The sequence below is a fragment of the Mauremys reevesii genome, linkage group 14 (assembly GCF_016161935.1).
Source record: "Mauremys reevesii isolate NIE-2019 linkage group 14, ASM1616193v1, whole genome shotgun sequence".
NCBI classification, from domain to species: Eukaryota; Metazoa; Chordata; order Testudines; family Geoemydidae; genus Mauremys; species Mauremys reevesii.
In genome coordinates this window covers 9079526-9098874 of record NC_052636.1, presented here as the reverse complement: position 1 = coordinate 9098874, position 19349 = coordinate 9079526, and the positions used below count along the sequence as shown (strand labels likewise).

Genomic DNA, 19349 nt, shown 5'->3' with positions numbered 1-19349 from the left:
TCCCCAGGCTGTTGTGCAAGGCAGCAGAGGCGCTTTACGGCATTTTCTGTCACTGATTTTTTTCATGTTGGTGTGGGAGGAAAGACTTAGACCTGCCCACTTTGTGACCCTGTGAATGTGAAGTGACCAGATGGTGAGTTAACAGTGATGCTGTTGCACAGGGTTTGATTGGAATTAGAAAACAAAAAGCCCTTAAAGTGGAACTCTTGGGTGAATAGAACGAGCTGATTTATAGTCAGCCTTGAAAGGCAATAGACTGTTACATCGGGCAGAACAGCCTGGTTTGGTTGGTTGGTTGTTTTCCCTGATAAATTGCAGAGGGTTCAGAGAAGAGCCACAGGCATGATTAAAGGCTTGAGCAGGGAGAGAAGTTTAAAAACAAACCAAACTTTCCCTGCTCCTGCCAGCTCTGACTGCTGAGGATATTTTCCTTCTCTACTCCAGGGTCTCTTCTGCCAGATTCTCAGCAAGTCAGGCCCCCTGCAGACTATGGCAGAGCAGTTTGGTATTAAGCTGCAGGACTCACAATGTAAGAGTGCAACTACTGTAGCACCTTGACCAATCATGGGCTAAATCCTGCAGCCCTGGCAGCCCAGGATAACCTCCCACTGGTGGTGATGGGAATTCAGCCTTTGTAACTATCTGCTGGTACCTGAGGTCTCAGATGTGAATTAAACTGGGGGCAGACCCAGCTCTATCCAAACAAGTGAAGGATGTAAGTGAAAGAGCAAAGCTGGCCCTGGGGAGCTGCTGCAGTCCCGTAACCACAGCTGGGAGGGAACAGAGGGAAAACACCTGGAGCAGCAGCGAGAAAAGGAAGTTTGTCAGTGAGATCAGTAGCAATAAATGAGAAATGAGGGAGTGCTTTCTCCTCTGTGCCAACAGGTTTGAATTGTGTTACTGTACTATGAGATAAAGCTTTACAGTATCCTGCTCTAATTTCAGGATGGGTCTGTAACCATAATTAGTCTCTGTAGAAGTGGGACTTTCAAAATTCCCAAGGAATTTAAGGGGTGGGGTTCACGGTTGGTCACCTGAGAGAGTGCAGCAGAGTTCAAACCAAAGACCAGAGAGGCGAGAACAGGGATTGTGGGACACCTCCCGGAGGCCAATCACAGCACTGTAATCGACCAGGGTGTCTACACTGGCACCATGGGGCTGTAGTCCCGGTGCAGAAAGCTGTATGCCTCTTGTTGGGAATCCCTCTGATTTACCATTTTTACAGAGGGTGAAATGACAATTTTTCCTATCCCTGCCCTGTTCCTGCTCTTTGTATTAGTTCAATATATTTTAAGTGAGAAAAATGGTAGAAAAATATCTGCTCTCAGCACAACTTGAAACAACATCAGAGCAACTGGGAATGAAACAATTTATTTCCAAAGGGAACTCGATGACTAACAATGGCTTTGAAATGGGGGAACAGTATAACCGTAATGCTCAGGGTTTGTTTAGACTAGGAAAAGTGATGGAGTTTAGGTCAGGTCAAGGAGAAAGCTAATGCCAACCCCTGCACCTGGGCATCTGTTCTACAACTATAATTGTCTTTTTACATCAAGATCACTAACCCAGGCAGACAACGCCATGTACAGCCCTAGTGGATGTCAGGCACAGATACTTTTGCCTCAGTGTAACCTTGTTGAGATCAAACCTCCAGGAGCTGATGAACATTCCTGGCCCAAAAGGAAAGGAGTTGATAGAAAAGATCACAGGACTGACCCCAAAGAAGGGTGAGCTGCAAAAGGCAGAAGCAGGTAACTGATCTGGGGGAGCTGAGAGACCACGGTGAAGATGGTGCAAAAATCACTATGTGGGAATTAGGAAATGTGATTTTTTTAAATGTTGCCCAGCCCTAGTCAAGGGATTTATTACAGTTCTCTCGTGTGAATTTTCTGATGTCTAATAAGGTTGAGCTCTGATTGAGCTTCTCCCGCACTCAGAGCACATGTAGGGCGTCTCCCCTGTGTGGATTCTCTGATGTGTGATAAGGTGTGAGCTCCGATTGAAGCTTCTCCCGCACTCAGAGCACATGTAGGGCGTCTCCCCTGTGTGGATTCTCTGATGTGTGATAAGGTTTGAGCTCCGATTGAAGCTTCTCCCGCACTCAGAGCACGTGTAGGGCGTCTCCCCTGTGTGGATTCTCTGATGTGCGCTAAGGTGTGAGCTCTGCTTGAAGCTTTTCCCGCACTCATGGCACATGTAGCGTCTCTCTTCAAAGTTGATTCTGTCGCTTGTTATAAGGTCTGAGTGGCTACTAAAGTTTTCCTCTGGCCTCTGCTGGGTCTCACAGGCTTTTGTTTTTTCTGGGACTGCACAACTCCCGGAAACATTCCCTTTGGATCTTCCTGATAAAGTTCCATGTGGTTCTCCTTGCTCAGCATCTTCCTGATGGGGTTTCTCCTCCTCATTCTCACCACCATCCCAACACCTGATGGGAGACAGAGAGAATCAGACACTGGTCACTCCTGTGCCGGAAAGAAAGAAAATCTCAGAGAGAGGAATTGTAAAGGGATGAACAATCCAAAATATGTGTGGGAGAGATCAAACCTATCAGGTGCTGATTTTCCCCAAACCCTTCCACAGAGGAGAGAGGAAGGGATCAGTTTTGGTCTGCATCTCACGAGAACACTTGGGGGAAAGCGAGATCGGGGAGGGATCTGCTGCTAGTTGTCAGTCAGAATAGGAGGGAAGCCATGAGTGACATCTGCCATAATGATTCCACATCTGCAGGAACAATCCTGAACTTGGAGAGCTCACAGGGTCTTTGTAGGGCATCCCAAATGTTTCCTGCATTCCCACACAGTTGTTGAGTTGGTTTAACCAAGTCCTCACCTGTGAGGCAGCTCTTGGAAGCACTTCTTTCTCAGAGCCCTGGAGGTCTGGGACCCACAGCTCTTCTCCTCGTTCCAGCTGCGAGATCACATCAGGTTTGGAATTTGGAAACCCTACTGCAGGCAAAGAGGTCAGTGGAATTTGTGGGATACTTGTCACAAAGAATAGTCCATGGTTTTAACCCCCCGCTCATTTTAAAGTAACATCCCAAGGCCAGCTTCCTTGGCTCAAAGTGGCAGGAGAGTTATTATAATAAATCATATTCATTACCTTAGTGCCTAAGGACCAACTAACAGTGGGTCCCCATTGTGTGCTAGGCAAAGTACAAACAGAGAACAGTAGATGGCCCATGCCCTGAAGAATTTACAATCTGAATAGACAAGACAGACACAGAATGGGGGAAGGGGTAGACCCCACTGTTAGAATAGAGATATTCAGGCCTGCCTGTAAAGCCTATAGTTTAAGAACTTAGGTGTATTTTTATCTCTTAGCTACTTACAGGAGTATGAAAACAAAGAATCAAAATCACTGTCTGTATTTGTAAGGGCCTTCTCTTACTGTGACCGTCTGAGGCCTTGTTCTTAGGCTAAGGCCTTTGGCTAAGCAGCAGGGGCAGCCATAAGCTGGGAAGCGCAGGGTCACATCCTCACATCCCAAACCAGTCACACTGAAATAAGGTGCTACTGGGCTGTTAGGAAGATGATCCTGTTTGGACAGCACCATCACCACCAGATAAAGAAACAGATCTTAAGATGGTTAAAGAAAACTTAGTTTGACAGCAGCCTGTCTGGCAAGAAATCACTTACTTATGCTTGTGGTTGTGAAACCCTCATTTCCGTATTATTCTATCTTTATGGCCACCACTTTTACATTGTTAATCAGTCTGATTCTCTAATTGTTTCTATCTGCTGTATAATTAATTTTGCTAGATGTAAGTTAATTAGGGTAGTGGGATACAATTGGTTAGAGAATTATGTTTCAGTGTGTTAGGATTGGTTAGTTACATTTCAGTACAATGATTGGTTAAGCAAAGGTGTAGCTGAGCGTATTACTATATAAACTGAGTCAAACAGGAGGGTGAACAGGGACAGGAATAGAGGACACAGGCAAAGGCTCTGCGAGTGTCAGAACTGGTAATGGGGACCACGGGGAAAATGCTCTCACGATTATCCAGGCGGGTAAAGGGGACACCAGTGCATCTGCAGTGTCAGAACAGTAATAAGGGACACAGGGTAAATACTCTGTAATTGTCAGAGTGGGTAAGAGGACACAAGGGCAACCTTTGCACCATCAAAGCTAGGAACAGAGCACTGGGGAACAGACTAAGAGATAAGCGACTGGTGTAGAAGGGCTGGAATATGATTGCTTGGAAATTAACCCCAATAAACACAGGCATTGTCTGCGCTTCGGACTTCTGGTCTGTGCTTCCTGTCTGCGTGACCAGAACTTCAGAAGTGGGAGGGTGAAAGCCCTGCTCCCAGTGGCATGACCTGATAACCAAGAGGTGAGCCTTAGAGGACAGTTTTTAATACACTGGAACTGATCAGGGATTCCCCTGAGGACTGACAGAAAGCAATAGTAAATATGCATTTTAGATCCTTTTCTTGTTGATATCTTTTCCCCAAAGGCTGAACCTCTGGCATATCATGGATCATAGGATCTCTGCAATGCTCCCTGGCTTTAAACCGTCCTTGGGAGGTGCCCCTTGGAGTGCACTAGACCCCCAAGGGTCCCCTCTTTCACAAGGACAGGCCATGGCTTCAACACCTGAAACTGAGCCTCTGGCTTCCAACAATCCTAAACTAAGCCTGTGAGCTCTGCCTTGGTGGCTGAACGACACTCCTGTTCAGTTTAAGTTCTTATGGATGCTGCAATACTGACAGTCCCAAAACCTTATTAAATGCTTCGAGTCCTTAACTTGGCATTGAGCTTGGTCACGTGGCATGAATGTGCTGTCAGCGGTGTAAGTGCCGCAGTGAATGGGGACCCAGAACCCAAAGTGGAGGAGATGAAAGCTGGACAGGGGAGGTTTCAGGGGCAGTGCTTGCTCTAGTCCTTGGATGGCCTGGGGTGCAGGAGTTTTCCTGCGGATCTTGGATCGAGACACAGTTTGCAAGATGTCGGTCGTCTGGGTGGGAAACGAAAGCATCTACGTCAGTCTAAGAACTGAATTCTGTTCAGTGACGGTTCCTCAGTCAATGCACAGAGCAAGTTTTGCTGTGACACTGGAGCAGACTTTAAAACCTCAGCAAAGAGGGTTTGTTAGTCAACTGGGAAACGCAGCATTGGAAAGTCCTTGGTCGCACAGGGAAGCCCAGAAAGACAATATAGTCTGGCGAATGCCCTTGAGCCATGCTGCTGTAAGAAAGCAGCACAGTTTCCTTTCCTGTGCCTGTCCATTAGCCCTCACTCCCAGTATTAGAGCTCCCTGCGCCTCACGAGCCAGTTCTTCCGCCACAAAAAGAGCGGTTACTCCTGGGTGTAACTGTTCTTCTTGAGATGTGTTGCTCATATCCATTCCAGTTGAGTGTCGCGTGCGGCGTGCCGTTCGTCGGAAGATTTTACTGCGCAACACTCGGGTGGTCGGCTGGGTGCCCCTGAGTGGCGCCGCTATAGCGCCGGATATACCCTGCGGCCATCCGCTCCTCAGTTTCCTTCCTGCCGGCTACTCCGACAGTGAGATGGAGGCGAATTAGAATGGATGTAAATAACATATAGAGAACAACAGTTACAATGGTGAGTAACATCTTTCTTCTTGGTGATTTAATATATCCATTCCAGTTAAATGATTCCCAAGTCTTACCTGGCGGCCCAGGGTCGGAGTAGAGCGTCATGGGGCCACCAAAACTGCTGAGCCAGGCTGCATCGTCTCTGGATTGTTGGACCAGAAAATGCGTGATGTGAGGCAAGGGTGGAATCGATGACCATGGTAGCCACCCTACGTATTTTCTGGATGAGCATGAGCCAGGAAAGGCGGCAGGGGTCTGCGCCCGTAGAATGGGCACTGAGATGGCTAGGAATGCCAGGCCAGTTCGTAGCACGTTCTGATGCGAGATGTGCAAGATGAGTCTGGTAGGAAGAGACCAGCATGCCCTTCATATGTGGTCTGCCACGCTACAGAAGCTAGGTGAGCGCCGGAAGGGTTTATTCTCTCTATATAAAAGCTGAGCCCTCCCCAGTTATCAAGTATGATTGTTATTCCCTGCACGATGAAGTGCGGCTTTGAGAGAAAAAGCTGAGAGGAAAATGTCTTGATTGACATGAAAAGCAGACACCACCTTGGGAGGAAGAGGGGTGTGGCCGCAGGTGCACCTTGTCCATATGGAAGACGTATAAAAAGGGGATCAGCCGTCAAGGCACAGCTCGAGGCTCGCCTCGCCGAGGTGATAGCGCCGAGTGATAGCGACCTTTCTTCAGGAAGGTACAACCCAGAACATGTGGCCATAGGCTTGAAGGGGGCCCCATAGCTTAGTCAGCACCAGGTTTAGATCTGAGGCAGGGGCTGGGTGATGGACTTGGGGTACAACCGTTTCCAGTCCTTGAGAACCTGGAAACCATGGGGTGAAGAAAATTGAACCCAGTCACTTTCACCTGGGTGGAGGCGGAAATAGCTGTAGATTAACCTTTATAGAAGAGACCACGCCAGGCCCTGCTCTTTGAGAGACCAGAGACAATCCAGGACAGTAAGGATGGAAACCTGTCAGGACAAGTTACTCCTGATCCCACACCAGTGCGAGAAACGCTTCAACTTGGCGAGATAAGTCGTCCTGGTGGAGAACCTACTTCCCAAGGACCTGTTGTGCGAAGCAGGCAGCAGGCTCGGATTGGTTCCACCACACCCAGGAGCCATGCAGTGAGATGGAAGGGGACTGCAGGTCTGGGTGGTGAAGTCTGCCCAAAGTCCTGTATTATGAGGTCCGGCCACAGTGGCAGAGAATCGGATCCGCCACTGGAGGGTGAACAACAGGGTGTGCCAGTGCTGCCCTCGGCCCATGCTGGAGCAGGTCAGGTTGGCTCTGTCCCTGCGGAGCTTGAGAAGGACTCTGTGAACAGGGAGGCAGGCGGAAGGCATGGAATAGGTGCCTTGTCCACGGGAGGAGGGATGCGTCTGAGAGGGAGCCTGGGGGCGTCATGTGAGAGCAGAACACTGGCATTTCCTGTTCTCTCGAGGAGGCAAGAGGTCTATGCAGGTAAAGCTCACCTCCGGAGCTTGGAATGGATGATGTCAGGGCCGGATCGACCGATGCATTGAGACGGAAAAGGATCTGCTGAGGCGATCTGCCAGAGTGTTCCTGGACTCCTGGGAGAAAGACAGCTACCAAATCGATTGAGTAAGGCTATGCAAAAGTTCACTGAGTGGTGAAAGCTTCTTGGCAAAGTAGGGGAGTAAGCGCACCCCGCCCTGCTTGTTTACCTGTACATGGTCGTCGTGTTGTCTGTGAACACAGATACACGGCGGCCTTGTAGATGGACCAGGAACACCTGGCAATGTGCTGGAACGGACTGCCCTCAGCTCCTGCACATTGATATGCAGGGTCAGCTCCTGGGGCAACCAGGGCATGAGTGTGAAGGTTCGGTGGGCACCTAACCCAGAGATGATGGGTCTGTGGTTGAATGCCACCGAGGGTTGGGGAGGGTGGAACCGCGTCCTGCGCAAACTACAGTGGGGTCCAGCCACCAGGTGAGGAGTCGGGAACCGTCCGCAGGATGGTGATCACCGAGTCTATATTGTCTCTGTGTGGACGGTATGAAAGCAAGCCAGGTTGCGGAAGCACCAAAGTCGCAGTCTCGCGTGCTTGGTCACAAAGGTGCAGGACGCCATGTGACCTAATAGACCCGAAGACGAGTCTTGCACCGGCGTTGTCGGAAAAGTTAAGCAGATGATCGAAGACATTGACAGAAGCAATGGCAGAGGAAGGCAGGCCCTGGTCAGATTAGGTCAGAACTGCTCAGTAAAGAGTCTATTCTGCGTTGAGTCAGGGTAGACTTTTCTACATTGATCATGAGGTCAGGCCTCCCGAGAGGTCTTTGGCGACACACAGGTGCTGTGATACTTGCACCTGGGAAGTCCCTCGAATGAGCCAATCGTCGAAGATGCGGGTAGGCGTGTATTCGGCAGCGGCGGAGGAGAGCCTTCTGCGGCCGCTTTGTTTGGGAGAACTCTGAGGCCGTAGAAAGACCGAAGAGCACCGTGAACGAAGTGCTGTTGGTTGACCACAAAGCGGCAAATCTGTACGGGTAAATGGCGATATGGAAATACCACATCGCCTTCATATGTGAGGCGGCATACCAGTCTCCGGATCAGGGGATGGGATGATGGTCCCCAAGGATACCATGCGGAACAGGCTTTATCGCCAGATTTGTTGAGTTCTACTTGGGTGGGGATGATCGTAGACCACCCACACATGGGGATTAAAAGTGGCAGGAATAGAACCCTGCCCCTCATGCCCTCTGGCACCTCTTCTATGGCTCCCAGCGTTAGGAGTGCCTGAACCTCTTGTAAGAGAATTGCTCGTGAGAGGGTCCTGAGGCAGAGACGGGTGGGGAGAAATTGGGATGAGTGGAGAAACAAATTGGAGGTGGTATCCTGTTCCCACCGTGCAAGGACCCAACGGTCGGGTGGTAGGACCATGCGGGAGGAAATGGGAGGAGCAGTTGAAGAGAGGAGAAGGATCCGGCAGAAGCTGGTGGGCGTCCTCAAGCATCCCATCAAAGTTTGTTTGGCCCGTAGGTGGTTTAGGCGCTCCAGCCTGGTTTCCTGACCAGACTGTCTCACCGATTGCCCCTGCCGCGCCGTCTGGTACAGTATTCTGGCGTAGTCTAGGCTGGTTATAAGGGGCGGTATGGTTGGGAGTAGAAGGACATATATTGAGTCACCGGCGTGTGCATGCCAACACAGCGCATTATAGCTCGGTGTGCTTGAGGCTCTGCGCAGATCGAGAAAGGCCCTGGCCCTCAAAGGTAAATCACAGATTGTCTGCTGCAATTCTGGGAAACCTGAAGCTTGTAGCCAGAATCACGTCTCATCGTTACCCGGACACTTAAGCGTTCTGGCTGCTGATCCGCTGCATCCAGAGAGGCCTGGAGGAAGTTCTCGCCACTTTACCCTCCTCGAGTAGGGCGTCATGCGTGGACTCCTGGGAAGAGGTTGTGCAAACTTCCCAGACACCGCGTGTTAAATTATAACGACTTAGAGGCTGCTGGTTTGCCTAAGTTGGAGGCCTCCAGCCGAGAGTAGACCTTCTGACCTAGGAGGTCCATGTGCCTCGCCTCCTTCGCCTTAGGGCGGTGCTTGCTGGCCATAAAGCGCTCCCTGTTCGTTCCTGGATTGGACAACCAGGGGCAGGGAGGTGGGTGGGTGCGGGACCATATATTTTCCTTGGCAGGGACCATATATTTCTCTCTACTCCTAGCTGGAACAATAGAAGCTGGGGATTGGCAGAGTGTGTCTGCACTGGCTTGAATAGTGCGGATGAATGGAAACCACTCGAAGGGGCGCATCCGCCCGATAATATGTCTATGACAGGGTCCTGCTTCTTAACCTCCTCCACTGGCAAATTCATGTTTTGTGCTACTCCATAAGAGGTCTTGATGGGCCCAGAGGTCAATAGGCGGAGGACCAGAGGGAGGATGTTCCTGCACCTCATCAGGAGAGGGAAGGAGGAGGGAGAGGCAGCCTGGTTCCTGAGGTGGTCATGAACCCGACAGAGCACCATCTGCATCTGGTGGAATCTCAGGGTCTGCAGATTGAGTGGATCTCGTCCGTGCCAGCGGGGGAGGATGAAAGCTTACAATCGCTTCAGGAACCCTGTGCTCTGAGGGCCCGGAGCGTTGAGCCACAAGTGGGGCACCTTGGGCCTCGTGATGTGCCCACAGGTCAAGCCCCATTGATGAGGACCTTGCTCTTCTGGCTTTGTGCCTCTGGATGGTGTACGGAATATCAGATGCCGGTCCTGGCGGTAGAAGCACTCCCAGCCCGGGGCGATATTGATGTGTGTCTCGAGGACACGGCGGGCGAAGACCTGTTGGGTACTGCTGTTGCTGACGTGCGGTCATGGCGGCACCAGTGAGTGGTACGGTTTTGTCGGTGCAGGCGAGCGGGACCTTCTGCTGTGCCAGTGCGGGAGAGTGCGACCAGGATCGAGTCCCTGTGCCGAGTGACTGCGGGGCATACGGTACTGAATCGGTGCCGAGCGGATCGGTACGGGAGTATCTGTCAGGTGATCGACATCTTGAACATCTCCGCGAGTACACGACCAGTACCCGCGATGGGAAGGCGATTGCGGGACCTGCCCGGCCGGTGCGGGATTGGGGCGAGCGGGAGGCGGGGCGTCTCGAGACCGGGAACCTGGAAAGACAATCTACTCGGTGCATTTGGACCAACAGAAGGAAGCGCCTTATGAGGCCGGCTTGCCGATGGATTGGATAACCCACCGGCGGTGCCAGAGGTTGAGGGCTGCATCGACTCCATCAGCACTGATGAGCTCACTTGCCATTGAGAATGTCTCTCCGGCGTAGAAGGGAGGCGGAAGCTCGATCACCCAGGCGTCAGCCGAGGGCTATGTGGCTTTTTTGGACTCAACAGCCCTTGCGGTACCAGAATCAGCGGTGCGCTGGAGCGCAGCTGCCAACTGCGGTGCGGTGTTGACAGTGCCGCACAGCCGTTACTGAGGTCTGACGGACGGACTTGATGCTTACTCCTTTTGCGAGGATGGGGTCAGAGCAGTACATCGTTTCCCCCATCGAGGAAAGGAGGCGGTGCGAGAGCCGGTGCCGGCAGATGCTCAGTGCCAGGAGTCGCCTTCTTGCCAGTACCAGAGCGATCGATTGCTGAAGGTGCGCTCCTCACCCGATCGGTCTGTTGGGCGGTCGGGTGCCCGGCACCCGTGGGACTAAAGGCCGATTCCATGAGGCTGCTTTGAGTCGGAAGTCCGCTCCTTCTTGGCGGGACGACTTGCAAGATTCGGCACTTGTCTGTCAAGTGGGATTCTCCTAAACACTTTAGGCAGGAGTCATGAGGATCCACACGGCGGGCCGGCTTCTAGCTTACGCCCGAGCAGGGTTTAAATCAGCGCCTTGGAGGCATGCAGCCCGCACCGGAGGTTGGAAGGAAAGGGGGCTACTCCCCCAATCCCAGCTTAACTATATACACTAACTATGAAAACATGTACTAAAACTAACTATAACTACAAGAGGCTTGAACTATATATACACGATAAAGGGTAAATAACTCCGAAGCTAGGGATGTGTGGAGGTCAGCAAAGCCACTCTCCACAGTTCCAACGACCGTCACCGAGCGGTAGAAGGAACTGAGGGGCGGATGGGTCGGCGAGGGTATATATCCGGTGCTATAAGCGGCGCCACTCCAGGGGCGCCCAGCCATTACACCGAGTGTTGCTAGGCTAAAAATCTTCCGTGACGAGCGTGCACGCAGCAGCGTGCACACTTACTGGAAGGTGGATTATGAGCAAGCACTCAGAAGAAGAACTATATTTTACCCTGAGGATATAACCCTGCTAAAGGACAATAATGAGACTGAGAGACCTCCCAAAAGGGCTTTGTTAAGGCATCCCAGATGTTTCCTTCAGGCACTTACAGATTCTGAGAGTGGTTTAATGTTTCCCTCACCTGTGCAGGGAGATCTCAGGATCTCTCTTTCCTCTGAACCCTGGAGGTCTGGGACGCATGGCTCTTCCCCTTGTGTTCCAGCTGGGAGATCACATCATGCTGGAAAACTAGAAACCCCTGCTCAAGATAGAAAGAAAACAAAGGAGATTCAGTTGATTTCATAAGACTTGGTCATAAAAAACATTCCTATTAATTTAACTTCAGTGCTATGAGTGTGAGCCTGGTGGGCCAGGGGCCAGTTCTCACTAGAAAATGCCAAAGATTAGGAGCAGGCTGAAAAAGGGAGAGCCAGATGCTCCCAAAACTGCTAGTTAACACTGAAGATTTAAAACTCCTGACTCAGTCACCAGCTGTCTGCTTCCTGATCCCCCACATGGGTTATCGAAGCTGAAAAAAGAAATCACCACGGCCCCCTTTATTTCCATCCCAGTTCTCTGGCTCCTAATCAGCAGCGAGGTCAGGTAGTGAGAGTGATTTGAAAACTCTGCTCCACATAAACAAAGTATTCCTCTGACCCCAAAGGTCACCCATCCTGAGTCAGTATAAGTTTGGATATTACCCGAAATTCCATCCCTTCCAGCCAATCCTTTAGCATCTAAACTAAAGGAACAAACGAAAAGAAAGAAAGACGTTAAATGGGAAAGCAGTCAGATACATTCCAAAATTGATATATCAGGTTAGGTAATAATTGGAGATATACCAATCTCCTAGAAGTGGAAGGGACCTTGAAGGTCATTGAGTCCAGCCCCTGCCTTCATTAGCAGGACCAATTTTTGCCCCAGATCCCTAAAGTGGCATCTCAGGATTGAACTCACAACCCTGAGTTTAGCTTGAGCCAATGCTCAAACCACTGAGCTATCCCTCACCCATTCTTAGCAGTATTTGGTGAGTTTGCTGGCTTGAAAGTCCATCTGGAACACATCCACAGATTGGATGGGTCATTCAGTCCTTCTGTTCCAGAGTTCAGTTTGTAGAGAAGTTGCTCCCAGAGGTACGGAAGGGGGATTGCCCAGATAAAATGGAGATGATGCAGCTCTCCCTTTCTATTCCTTTGCCCATATGTGGCTTGTACTTCTTGTGTCCCAAACACAGATTCACAGCATGTGGCACTTGGAAAAGCCTTGGAGTTCCTCAGTGAACTCAAGCATACCCTGACATGTCTTGCTCTGACTCAATAGGTGTATCACTTGGTCCTTGCCATGGGCTCATTGTACAGCTGATGACCCTCAATGGGCCATCAAACAGGCTAGGCAGTGTTGGTCTCAATGTGTCTGGGGTGTCTGCAGAGCACTGCACAAGTCAGAAATGCAAGTCACTTAGAATCTCAGGGTTGGAAGGGACCTGAGGTTAATCTAGTCCAACCCCCTGCTCAAAAGCAGGACCAAACCCAACCTAAATCATCCCAGCCAGGGCTTTGTCAAGCCCTGACTATTAAAAACCTCTAAGGAAGGAAATTCTACCTCATGAGTAACCCCATTCAGTTCCTCACCACACTCTACTAGTGAAAAAGTTTTCCTAATGTCAACCTAAACCTCCCCTCTGCAACTTGGAGACCATTACTCCTTGTTCTGTCATCTTCTACCATGAGAACAGTCTAGATCCATCCTCTTTGGGTCCCCCTTTCAGGTAGTTGAAAGCAGCTATCAAATCCCCTCATTCTTCTCTTCTGCCCACTGATTCAAACTAATCCCAGTTCCCTCGCCTCCTCATGAGTGTGTGCTCCAGCCCTGTGTTTTCATTTGCCCCCGCTGGACTCTCAATTTATCCATCCCTTCTTGTGATGTGAGGCTAAAACTGGACACAGTACTCCAAATGAGGCCTCACCAGTGCTGAGTGGGGGAAGGATCACATCCTCGATCTGCTGGAAGTACCCTACTTATATAATCAAATGCCATTCGCCTTCTACTTGGCAAAAAGAAAGGAGGCACTGTTGACTCATATTCAGCTTTTTCGTCCGTAACCCCTGGGTCGTTTTCTTGCGAACTGCTGCCCCAACCATTCGGTATAGATATAGTTATAGATATACCCTACATATCTATAACTCACAATACAAAGGTGATACAAACATAGAAATAATATTATCATACTTCGCAAATCATAACATTTTTACTGACACCTTACATGACATATCTAGCATGATTCATTGCAATTTTATCAGATTATATTATTATTTTATTATTAATACCAAAGTGTCTCACAATTCCATACAGTGTCACACTTGGTAAACCAGTGAATTCCCAGGACCAGTTCCCCAGGGCCTTGAAGATGCCGAACACTATGCTTATAAGGGATTGAAATACCCACATATCTGCTGGGAACACACACACAGACACTGTGTCAGTCTATACCCCTGTGTTCACTCTTCTAGAAAATTATGATCAATTTTATACACAGTATGGCTTGTGAGGTATCATTTGAAAACGCATAATCTACTGAATATTATCCTCCTGTTAAAATGTGTAGTAACACTGTATGTAAAGTTATGAGATTTTACAGTATGAGATTACTGAAAATGTTACAATTCTGGGGAACACCCACAGACCAGTTCCTCAGAGACAGCAAGGCAAACAGCTGGTCAAACAGCCATTCTCCTGTAGGGGGAAGGTGTGAAGAAGACATTTACATTCCATCACAGGGACCTCTTGAAGCTGTTGTGGAAAACAACCACACGACTGATTTTGAATCAGCTCAGCCTGAGGTTCTTTTCTTGGTTAAAAGTGCGCAGGGGGCGACAGCTATTGGAATACTGTCCCCTGAGCTAAAAACCACACAAGCCTTTTAAAGCTTAAAACCCCAAACAACGACACATATGTTGCACGTTAATTACCTTATTTGGAATATATTGCAAAATATGATGCAAGCAATGTTGGAAATAATTAAGAAAGGGATAGATACGACAGAATATATCATATATCACAATTGTAAAAACAGCAAATAAATCCATGATACACCCACATCTTGAATACTGCATGCAGATGTTGTCGCCCCCATCTCAAAAAAAGATATATTGGAATTGGAAAAGGTTCAGAAAAGGGCAACAAAAATGATTAGGGGTATGGAACAGTTATGCCAGACCTAACCCCCAGTTTCACTTGAGCAAACAGGAGCTATTTGACACTGTGCGATACGGCTCCTGTGCTCTGTTCCCAAAGTGTTCTGCAGCAGGGGAGGGTCTCTGGTAGTGTGTGTGTGTCACTGGCATATTGGGGTGATGCTGAAACAGGAGAGAGTAGAGGTGGCATTGTGGGGCTGGCGTGAACTTTATCTCTTCATTTCCCCTTCCAAGAACCGAGGGGACAGGAACCCTTACCCAGCGAGGTCACAGTCTCATAGTTCTCCTGCATGACATCCCAGTAGAGGGCTCTCTGAGCGGGGTCCAGCAGAGCCCACTCTTCCCTGGTGAAATGCACAGCCACCTCCTCGAAGGTCACCGGCCCCTGAAAGAGCAAGAATCCAACACTCAGGACCTCTTTCCCCACTCACAGCCCATTATTTGTGGCAGAGAGGAGCAAATCAAATGGAAGCTCTGGGTGGATCCCACTCAACAGAGTCCCACCCTGACCCCGCTCAGAGTATCCAGCAAATACCAGGGTGAGGGGACGAAGAGAGAGCCCCTTGTCTCTCCCAGCAGATCCATCACACACCTACTAGCCACCGACTGATACAAGAGATGGAGCCCCTAGCAGGGTCCAGGGAGAGCTCCCTGGTAGGAAGCCCAATAGCCTCCTCCTTGTGAGAAGCGGGATATGAAGGGAGAGGCAGCTCCAATAAGCCTGACTCATGGGTCCCCCTTCATATCTCACAGCAGCCGCTGGTTAGTGAGGTCAGGCTCAAGCACTGGGACTCTGGTCAGTTTGACTAGCTCCATGTAGGTGGGCTATTTTCTTTCTTCACAAATTAGGGCATTTCCGCCTCCCAACCTCCTGGGTCTGTTCCTAGAATCTAGGGCACTTATTAAATAACTCCCAGCAGGTTTGCCACACCCTGGCCTCCTCCTTTCCCCACCCTGTGCATTTCCTGCCCCGCTCCAACCTCCAGACCAGACTGTGCAAACCTTCCCATCTCCGGTGTATTTGCTCTCCCTCTCCTCCAGCAGGAACCCACCAGCAACCCCCCGATAATCTCTACCTGCCACTGCAGCCATTTCTCTTCCCTGTCCCACGCCAGGCTGGGATGACCTGGAGCAAAACATGGACGTCATTCTGCAGCCTGTCTGGGGGAGAAGGGCAGTTGTGGGTGTTTCAGAACCAGTTTTAGTTAATTTCACATCAGAATTCCCCCAGGCCCCTTCCCTGCAGACAGACACCCTAGATTCTGCCATGCTGGGAAATGCTCAATCTGTTCATTACAATGTAGACCTGCCCCCTCCTGCCAGGCGAAGCCCAGACACATTTTTAACCTCCCTTCTCCCTCCCCTCACCCCCTAACAAAGTCTATGAACACAAGGCTAGAAAAGAGCAGAACCAAAGGAGTCACTGTGGGGGATTCCCTCAGACACTGACCCCACGGCAGCCACACCCCAGCAGGGGGAATATGGAGTCAGGAACTGGCTTTTCCTCTGTCTGATCCTTGTTTTGTTCACTGGAAAGTGGTTCTGCCCAGGAATGCAGCAATACATGTGTCTGGGTGGACTAGAGAGCTGGAAATCTCTCCCCCCTCATTTCTCCTGTAACCCTTCTGCCAGGCCGAAACAATAGCAGCAAGGGCCGGGTTCAATACATATGGGTCCCTTCCCTACAATGTAATGCAAAACCAGCTCGAGCCCCCACCCAGTGACCTGGGAAAACCTTACACACACCCCTGGGCGCCTCAAGGAGGCAATACTTCCCCTCTCGCAAGCACAGAGTCTTGGTGTAGCAGAAAAGATTTAATTACATGAGGTAAACAACAAGCATTAAATTGGGAAAATACCTCAGCTAGAGTTCATAGATCAAACCGTGAGCAAAGACCCACCCAAGGAAATTGGGCCATGTCCTTCTCTCTGGTCTCTTGAGTCCAGCAACCCCCCAAATCACCCTCAGTCCCAAAAGTCCCACAATCCAAAAGTCTCTATCCCTGGTCAGGCAGCCCCAGAGTTCGAGAGTCTACCTGCAGAGGTCCCCCTCCCCAGCCTCGGTAGCAAGGGGCACCTTACGTGGTTTGGGGTCAACTGCCCTGCCTCTTCGTGAGGTTCTGCTTCCACTAGTCGTCCCCGCAACTGCTCAGCTCTGCTCGCTCCGTGGGCTGCTCCACCCGTCCCACAGCTGCTCCGCTCTACCAGCTGCTCTGGTCCACTAGCTGTCCTGTGAGCCGCTCCAGCCGTCCTTAGAAACTGCTCGCTCCACTCTGCCAGCTGCTCTGCTCCACAGTATAGCTTCAGGCTCCCCCACTGGTTAGCACACTACTCAGTGCTCTTAGCTCAGCGATTCCAGTGATTTCAACTCTTAGTGATTTCAACTCTTAGTGATTTCAGCTCACAGTAGGGGAGCCCAGTGCCAGTGCACTACTGGTCCAAAGTGAGTTCAGCGTAACATGTATCTAGATTCTTAAGGGAATCAAAATTAACTCTGACATTCCACAGTGGAGAGAGGCATAGGCAAAACTGGGGCCTCTGGCTCACACAAGGCACCTGCACCACCAAGTACAGATACCTGTCCCCAGCCTCTCTCAAATCACTGGGTTTTGGAACCCATATCCCCTGTCTAGCAAGTACTATTTAATGTAGGTTGAGTCATTTCTGTCATAAAGCAGTCTCATAGTTCCTCATTCACATAATTAAGGTAACAGCACTTTTTTTTCCTTCCTGCCCCAATAACAAAGAAATTGGGGATTCCACAGTGTGAAAATAACCTTCCCATGCTGCCGTGTGTTATGCTAAGTGGAATGGGTTTACCAATGCAAATGCACATTCCTAAAATTCCTTTGCCCACTCCTCATAATGTACCACCAGATGTCAGGGTAGAGCTCATCCTGACTCTGCTTACACTCCCACTGCCCCTTTCAGTCTCTCCTTCCCCTGTCCTCTCTCCCTGCCCCTCTGGCTGGGAAAGTCCCATTCCTGGGGGCTTTGTTCTCCCAGGGCTGGATTTCCTCCTGGCAATTGCTAATGGGAGGAGAAATAGGGAGGGGCTGTTTGTGCAGAGTCACTTTCTTGCCAGACCCGAAGACTTTCCCTGAGGTCTTTCAGTTACCTGGAGACTTGGCTCAGAATTTAGTATTAACAGGGCCCAGGGCTGCCCTAGGGGGCTAGGACCAGCTGGAGAAAGTCATCCCCTGGGCCGGGCAGAGAAGCAGCTTTAATTCAGGTCACTTCCCAGCACAGAACCCTGCTGGGGGAGCAGCAGCTGCTAAGCCTGGTATCCCAGATCACAATGGAGGCTGCAGCGTCTGACCCAGGAAGCTGAACCCCAGTATCCTGAGCAGAGAGGGACAGAGCATCTGAGCAGCTTCCCTCCTTTAGCTCTCTGGGGAGAGCAGCTAATGAGAGCCCCTCCTCAGAGGGAGAATTGCTGATCTCATTTGCCCCACTGTCGATCCAGAGTCACTCCTTGTCTTTCCATACAGTGACTCTGGATTAACAATGGTCTCAATGAAACCAGAGTTCAGAAAGAATGAGTCCAGAACGCTGGGGAAGAGACCATTGTGTGGCAGTGCTGACCCCCCTCCCACCTCCCTCACCCCCAGATCCAGGACAAGGACTGGACAATCTAGGAGAATGGAACTGGAAGTTCCTGCAGTTTTCAAGAGGGGAGAAAAGCAAAAATCTGTGATCTCACCTCACAGTGTTTGATAAGTGGCTAGAAAGTTATCACGGGCCTGGCCGGGGAATGTCGGGCAGTGCTTGGAGCCAGGATTCTGGCATAAGCTAATCATGGAAAAGCAGCAAGGTTAGGAGCAGCCCCCAGAGCCCCAGCCAACCCTCCCCCCCACAGATACTCCCTGGGACCCAGCCCCCAGAGTCCCTGGCCAGGGACCTCAGATACCCCTCAGAGCCCCACCGGCCAGAGAACCCCCACCAGATCTTAATTGCCAGGTTGGGAATCCCAAAGGGTTCCCCCCACCAAGAGACCCCAACAGCCAGAGACCCCACAAAAGGGACCCCCACTGGGAACTCAGTCCCTCACTGCCTGCCTAGGATCCGCCCCCCGGCCCTCCAGCAGGATCTGCCCTGCCCTTTGCCTGGCACCCCCTCCACCCCCCTGCAGGATCCCCTGGTGCTTTACAGGGGCACCCCCTGGCCTAGCGCCGGGGATTCTCCCACACACACTCTGTGCACTGGGCAGGGCAGCGATCCCAGGAGTCTGCGGGGGAAGCCCAGACAGAGCCCCTGGTACAGCACCAGGCTCCCTCTAACCCCCTGTCCCGCCTCCCCAAGAGACGCCCACCCCGGCTGTTCTGCAGCCACCAGGCCCCCAGCGATACCCACCTCCAGGACCCACAGCCTCAGGGCTGGGCACATCACAACCCACCCCTGAAACCCCAAATCTCCAGAACCCACCAACCTCACTAGGGTACCCCCTGCCCAGCCACCCAGAGGCCTCCCCCACCACAATCCCCCTTCAGCTGCTATCTCCCCCCACAGCCCCACCCCCACCCAGCAACACTGTTACCTCACAGTGCCTGAGAAGTGGATAGAAAGTGACCACCGCCCCCTGCTGGCCAATCACACAGGCAGAGGGAGCCCTGGGGGATGCTTCTTTAACAGGAAAATGGAAGGCCTGGAGGGACAAAATAGATAAGAAATTTCCATGCCCTGTCACTAGCAAATAATGGCCACCATGGATCCACCCCAGAGGTGGCTGCATCTTAGCACTGCGGGAAGCAGCCCCTCACAGAGGCCATTTGTCATGGGGTTTGGGATACTTCTGGACCCACATTGCACTCAGAGTGACCTCTTCATCCCATGCCAGCTG

At 50.9% G+C, this 19349-nt stretch overlaps 1 protein-coding gene and 1 pseudogene across 1 annotated transcript in view; one reads left to right on the top strand and one right to left on the bottom strand.

The window, feature by feature from the left end:
• The window catches only part of LOC120381796, a 305764-nt pseudogene that overhangs the window by 179563 nt on the left and 106852 nt on the right, over positions 1–19349 (top strand).
• Positions 1960–19349, bottom strand: part of LOC120381797 (zinc finger protein 418-like) — a gene marked incomplete at its 3' end in the record, with an annotated part of 63754 nt that continues 46364 nt past the window's right edge. Inside the window, exon 2 of the mRNA XM_039499933.1 lies at positions 1960–2163. Within this exon, the coding sequence (XP_039355867.1) occupies positions 1960–2163 (204 nt within the window). The remainder of the gene's footprint in view (positions 2164–19349) is intronic.